Below are 7006 nucleotides of genomic sequence, written 5' to 3'. Positions count from 1 at the left end.
TGGGGGGCACTTCTTAATGGTTGCAAGGCTTTTGGAGACATAGAGCTTGGTGAGGAAGTTGCAGAAAGACTGATTGCTTTAAACCCCTTGGACTCTAGAAATTACATTATGCTATCGAGCATATACGCTAAGGCTGGTTGTTGGAAAGATTTTTCAAAAGTTCGAGCTTTAATGAAGGAGAAAGGTCTTGTAAGAACTGCCGGCTGCAGCTACATTGAACATGGGCACATGATTCATCGTTTTCTTGTGAATGATCAAGCACACCCTGAGAGCGAGAGTATATATGCTAAGTTAGATGAAGTTATCAAGAAAATTCAAAAGGCTGGATATGTACCCAATCCGGAGTTCGTTCTACATGACGTAGAGGAAGAAGTTAAAGAAAGTTTGGTGAGCAAACACAGTGAAAAGCTGCATTCGGTCTTTTGGTCTGTAATAACAGCAAGCCTTTGATAATCACAAAGAACCTGAGGATCTGCGGTGATTGCCACAACATGGCAAAGTTTGTATCGTTTGTTGAAAAGTGTAAGATCATCATTCGTGATACAAGGAGGTTTCATCATTTAGCTGATGGGTTATGCTCTTGTGGAGATTACTGGTAATCTTCATTTTTCTTCTGGGGGAGGGGCAATTGATGCATGGAGGTACCTGCATCTAGAGTGGACATGTAAAGATAATATGTTGTTGTAATCTTGAAAAGGAAAGCAGCATACTTGTACCAAACACTTGCCCCAAATGAGTGAAACAACACCATATATTGTTAGCAAACAGTAGTGCTGCATTAGAATTCTGCCCCAAAAAGAGGTGCTGGCTAGTAGTGAAGTAGATCAAAGAGGTGCTGGTTAGTAGTGAAGTAGATCAAAGGGCTGAAATACCTCCCAACTGTGCAGAAATTATGTATGGTGATTACTGTTTCAATTTCTCAACTGATACAACCACCTGTTCAAGAGATACTAAGGATTATAAATATACAAGTTCATATACTGTAATTGTAACACCCCCATTCCATAGGAATGTAGATCGCTTCGAAACGTAACGGAGCCGATATATAAAACCTCCAAAATATAGTCTCCAATACCAAAAAAAAAAAATCTTCTGGTAACGAAATTAAATATATCCCAAACAAAGAAATAAACATCTCCAAACAAACCACTTCAAGCACCTTCCAATAACTCAAGGAAAATCCAAATACAACCTTAAGAGAAATGCTAGTCTAATAGCCAAATAAATAAATCCAATAAATGAATAACGTAGGACTAAACCTCTCGAAACCTTTGAAATCGAGATCCTGGTCTACTCCCCGTCATAAGACTTAGCCGCCCCTTTGATTACCTGCTGTGAGGAATAGAAGAAAACACGGCTGAGCCAAATGCCTGGTGAACGGATAAACAATTATAGTAAAATGGTAATACAAACACGCCAAAATATCGGACAAAACGAGTACCAAAATCTCAGTAAAAGCAACAAATAACATAACCATACGAAAGCATATGAACGGACAAACTGAGCTCGAAAAACGCATACACTTGCATGTCAACCAACAGGACAAGTGTCAGACATATGGCACACAGGCTATACGTTGGACTGCAGATCCACACGTACTAGATGTGAGATGTGGACTTGGACACTACACCGACATTACCCTAGAAACGAATCACATGTGCTATGGCTGATCCGTACGCCTCCTAAAACTAATATCCATCACACCAAATAGCTCTCACAAGAGCACAAAAGAGGAGACGTCGTGGACTGGTCACACTGCCACAGTTAGTTTCACTCCACCGGTGCCACAATGACATGCCTATGGTACCCCCATAGTTGGTTAGTAGCTTGACTTACCCGGAGTTAACTTGTCACGACGAATGTGATGTCATATAGTCTCAATTAAGAGTAAGAGCAAAATGTATTGACATCGAATGAATGATCAACATAAGTAATGTAAAAAAAACATGTTGAATGAACAAGTAGCTGTAACAATTGAGAGGCTCAAACCGAATGGTACGTAACCGATCACATCTACCAACATATGTACACTTAGACGTAAAAATCATATTAAAATGTTACGAAACAATTAAATAGCATGATTAGGACATGTTCTACTTGCCATATATATATATATATATGTACATACATATATATACATACATATATCTCTACTACATATATAACCATTTAGGTCATTATCTTAATTACAACTCTTGAAGCATAGATTACAACCATTTTATGCAAGAAATTCAAAAAACTCTTAATTACAACTCATCATACATGTGGTACAAGCTTTTATGCATTGGATGGCAAATGTTCAAACTTCTTTCTCTCTCCATTATTGCTCTCCTCCACCACAATTCAAAATTCAATTTTTACCTTCCCGATTTAGATTCAAATTCAAAATTCAAGATGCAAAGCTTCAAAACCATGGATCATCTCCTATACGTCTCTCCATTATTGCTCTCCTCCACCACAATTCAAAATTCAAGATGCAAAGCTTCAAACCATGGATTCCATCTGCTTAAACCCTAGCCGATTCATTTTCTAAATAATGGTGATTTTCTCTTCTCCTCTTATTATGACTCAATCGTCTATCGTTTTTTGTGAGTTTATATAATCTGGTTGATAATTTTGAATTTCTTGACCTTTCTCTACTTGCTACACAAAACCCTTTCCGGTAATTTTGGTGTTCGTTTTCATCCAGGTTCCGGTATTGTGGGTTTTCTTTTTGTCTAATTTAGTTGGTTTTTGGGTTTTAACAGATTTGGCATCTAAAGCTACGTTTTTGGCATATTCGACATCTGAGGGTGTGTATCTTTCAAGATTCATGATTTTTGAGTAGTTGTAGATAGCTTTAGATTCATGATTTTTGAGCAGTTTTAGATAGCTTTAGAGTTTAGATTCATGATTTTTGATTAGTTTTGCTGGAAATGATTTTCTACCTCAAATGCCGACCTTGAACATTTACGAGGTTTGGATGCTTTCTTTAATTTTAGCTACTATACACCATCCAGAGAAATCTGTATTGATTACAAACTATGAAGATGCGATTAATGTTTGTGGTAAATCAGAATCATTGCAGCAAGTTCCTAATATTAAGTTTTCATGATTCTTGATCAGGGTGCTATAGATCTGTTGATTAAGGAAGAGTTCCAAAATGTTGGAGGTTATCTCATTGTTGTACAAAGCAATTGCAGCTGCATTCATCTCAACTATGCTGCTCGTAACTTCCATTTACAAGCCCTTAAACAACTTAAAAGGTCAAATGTCAAGATTGATTCTTATTGTAGTTGTCTAGGAAACCGTAATGGGAATGGTAAGAATGTGGTCTTTATTGGATTGTAAATTGAAATTTCATATCCTTTGTCCTTCTCCATTTCTAATCCTTTTTGATCCAAAGTGTTATTTTAGGCTTATATTTAGCACAATCCTTGGCCATGCCTTGTGACAGTAGATGTAATATGTTCCAAAAGATAAGTGTTACACATTGATTTATATACTTTAATACCAACTTTTTTTCAAATTGTTTTTTCAGTGGACAAGTTGAGAATGCCAATGAAAAGGCTTGTCACTGGAAAATTCTTCCAGTCACTTGCAGGTATGAAATCATTTTGTGGCAAGGTTTCTTATGTGAATAACCTAGACTTTATGTACACATAATTGTCTTTTGCTTATCTCTGTGCAGAAGATATTTGATTAAGCTTATTTTATTATAATTTATGTACATATAACTTCGTCATCTTTCTTGGAGCATTGTTTTTTTAAATCTTCTGTAGCCTGTAGGTGCTTAGCTTTGAGTAATTTTGCAAACGAGTCAGGCGTAACAGCGAACCTTTTATCGTTAGTGCTAACCAATTGAAGTGACATGAATTCTTTTTTGTAGGAACGACACCTGTTGTTGTTGGTGCTCCAATTATTCAATATTTTGCTCCTACACCTGGTTCAATCTTACATGTTAAGGAGCTAACAGATGTTGAGTTGGTTGCTAAAACCATGAAACAACTTGCAGAGAATCTCATGGCCTATAATGAATCGTTGAGGCAAGTTCTTTTTTTTTGTTTTCTCTTTCTACCTCTTTGATAGCGTATAACTTCCTAGGTCTATTGATTGACAGTAGATGTAATATGTTTCGATTTTGTATCATTACAAGTCCCAGTTCAATGGATTTTTTTGCATATATATAGCTTTTTCACATGTTCTTTTATGGGTCAAACTTTGATTTAAATGTTGTTTCATCATTTGTGGGCTTTGACAGGAGATTGGGTTTCGAATCTATGGTCGCCTTTTTTAATGTATGTTATTTTTATTATTTACCCGTTATTCTTTGTTGTTACAGTTAATCCTCTTCACAAATGGAGGGCGTATGATCTTATGGCCACTGGGATACAATTCAAGTAGGGTCATTGAATACATTGAGGTATGTTGAGTTTAGAACAGATGGACATTTTAGATATAAATCAACCTTCTTTTGTTGTTAAGCATGATTTGCTTTTTGCCTCAAATAATGGAAATTGTGTGCCTCTTAGGAGCCGTTTACCGACACTTACCCAAGTAAGTGCTTACCGGCAAAATCAACTCTATCACTTACTTACCGGGTGTGATTTTAGTTCATCAAAACAGTATCGTATGCAACAATTTACCCGGTAAGTGTTAATCATGGTAAGATTCGTTGCCACACTTACCGGGTAAGACTCCCGATCCTTGCCTTTGCCCTTACCAGGTAAGATTCGTGGTCTCTACCAACATGCTGGTGTGCCTATAAAGTAGTCTTATGGACTCCCAGCTTGTGGTATATATGCACAGCTTTATTCCTGTGTCATGTGTGTAGCATATCTTACACATTGATGAAGATGGTCATTATTGATTTATGCCACTTCTCTATATCGATTTAATTTTTATGTATCAATTTTGAATTTGTTCTTAGATTTGGAAATCTTGGAACATTTTTTTTTCCTGTTACTTATCCCCTTTCATTGTTATTATTCAATTACCCTGCTAATTGTTTCTTCACAGACCCAACACATTTTTCAGTCCTGCTCCTTTCCAAACTGAAGACGGCCTCTTTTTGTGATTTGGTTGGAATTGGTTTTTCTATTGATTGCTACTGAAATCAGTTAGTTCCATTTTTCTAAATTTGCCTTTTTCTGTATCGATTGCTTCTTAGTTTTAGTTTTCTATATAAATGGTTATTACAGTATCAATAATTATTGAATATGAAAAACTATCTAAAAAACCCGACTGTTGATAGAATATAGTGGGAGACATTAATGGATTCATGAAAATCCTCAATCTATTTTTAGTGGTTGTTTGGTTGGTTTTCCATTAAGTTCTGTATAGATTAATCTGTCTATATAAATTGAGAAGTTTTTATTTGGGAGGGTTTTTTCATAGATGGAAAAACTTGGCTTTCTACATAAAGCTTCCTGTAACAGCCCAAGCCACCCGTAGTTGGATATTGTCCGCTTTGCCCGCAGGCTCACGGTTTTGTTCTTGGCAGCCTAAGCCCCAAAACGCGTCCAACCAAGTGAGGTCTCCACTCCCTTATAAGGCGAGCTTTGTTCTCCTCACCAACCGATGTGAGACTCAGGTTATCCCTCCCCAACTGGGAAACACAGCGCCCCCGCTGTTTACACCGGTCCGGGCACTGGCTCTGATACCACTTGTAACGCCCCCAGAACCCCGTAGCAAGATATTGTCCGCTTTGACTAACCCGCACCTAACCGGTCACGGTAGCCGCACGGTTTTCTCCTGGCGTGGGCATGAACCGAAGTTCGTATGTAACAGCCGTGATGCGGGTGTGTCACTCATCCCACATCGGTTGGTGAGGAGAACTAAGCACTCCTTATAAGGGTGTGGATACCTCAGCCTAGCATGATCGGTTTTGGGTGGGATACGAACTTCGGTTCATGCCCACGCCAGAAACAAAACCGTGCGACTACTGCTTTGTGGTTGAGCGGGCAAGTTAGTCAAAGCGGACAATATCATTGCTACGGGGTTTTGGGGGCGTTACAAGTGGTATCAGAGCTAGTGCCCGGACCGGTGTGCACAGCGGGGACGCTGTGTTTCCCAGTTGGGGAGGGATAACCTGAGTCCCACATCGGTTGGTGAGGAGAACAAAGCTCGCCTTATAAGGGAGTGGAGACCTTACTTGGTTGGACGCGTTTTGGGGCTTAGGCTGCCAAGAACAAAACCGTGAGCCTGCGGGCAAAGCGGACAATAACCAACTATGGGTGGCTTGGGCTGTTACAGATGGTATCAGAGCCAGACCCGGATCGATGCGGCCCAACGAGGACGTTGTGTCCTAACGGGGGAAGGGTGTAACAGCCGCGATGTGGGTGTGTCACTCGTCCCACATCGGTTGGAAGGAGAACGAAGCACTCCTTATATGGGTGTGGATACCTTCTCTAGTAAGACGCGTTTTGGGTGGGATACGAACTTTGGTTCATGCCCACACCAGGAGAAAACCGTGCGGGTTAGTCAAAGCGGACAATATCTTGCTACGGGGTTCTGGGGGCGTTACAAGTGCTCGCCTTATAAAGGAGTTGAGACCTCACTTGGTTGGACACGTTTTGGGGATTAGGCTGCCAAGAACAAAACCGTGAGCCTGCGGGCAAAGCGGACAATATCCAGCTACGGGTGGCTTGGGCTGTTACACTTCCCCCTAGAAGCTTACCGAATTTCAGCAGCTACAGGGCTGTTTTGTGGCAAAAAATCAGCACCTAAAGAAGCTGTTCGTGGATAAAAAATCAGCAGGTAAAGGGCTGTTTTGTTGCTAAAAAATCACAGGATTACATGTCTATTCTCTAGCAAGATCTGACAGCATGTTTCATCGAAGGTAATAATCTTGCTCTTTTACATGTTTCTTCGACTTCTATAAACTTGAAAATGGTTATCTTCATCTGAACCTTATTGCATAATGCTAATGTCGTCTGTTTGTCACTGTCTTTGGACTTCAAATTCTTTTGATTAATGCTACTTTTGGTGATGGGTTGTTCTTACTTAGTCGTGAAAATTGTGATTC

The 7006-nt window shown here is 39.3% G+C and overlaps 1 protein-coding gene and 1 long non-coding RNA gene across 2 annotated transcripts in view; one reads left to right on the top strand and one right to left on the bottom strand.

The window, feature by feature from the left end:
• LOC112501778 (pentatricopeptide repeat-containing protein At5g40410, mitochondrial-like) overlaps positions 1 to 450 on the top strand; it is a 1319-nt gene extending 869 nt beyond the window's left edge. Inside the window, exon 3 of the mRNA XM_025105493.1 lies at positions 28 to 450. Within this exon, the coding sequence (XP_024961261.1) occupies positions 28 to 450 (423 nt within the window). The remainder of the gene's footprint in view (positions 1 to 27) is intronic.
• A 643-nt stretch (positions 451 to 1093) lies between these two features.
• Positions 1094 to 7006, bottom strand: part of LOC112501788 — a 9079-nt gene continuing 3166 nt past the window's right edge. The window contains exon 3 of the long non-coding RNA XR_003067563.1: positions 1094 to 1332. This is a non-coding gene — a long non-coding RNA (uncharacterized LOC112501788). The remainder of the gene's footprint in view (positions 1333 to 7006) is intronic.

Source organism: Cynara cardunculus, unplaced genomic scaffold (genome assembly GCF_001531365.2).
Source record: "Cynara cardunculus var. scolymus isolate 2C unplaced genomic scaffold, CcrdV1 Un_Scaffold_555, whole genome shotgun sequence".
In the NCBI taxonomy this organism is placed as follows: Eukaryota; Viridiplantae; Streptophyta; class Magnoliopsida; order Asterales; family Asteraceae; genus Cynara; species Cynara cardunculus.
Note: the sequence above shows the minus strand (reverse complement) of the source record. Positions and strands in the feature narration are given on the sequence as shown.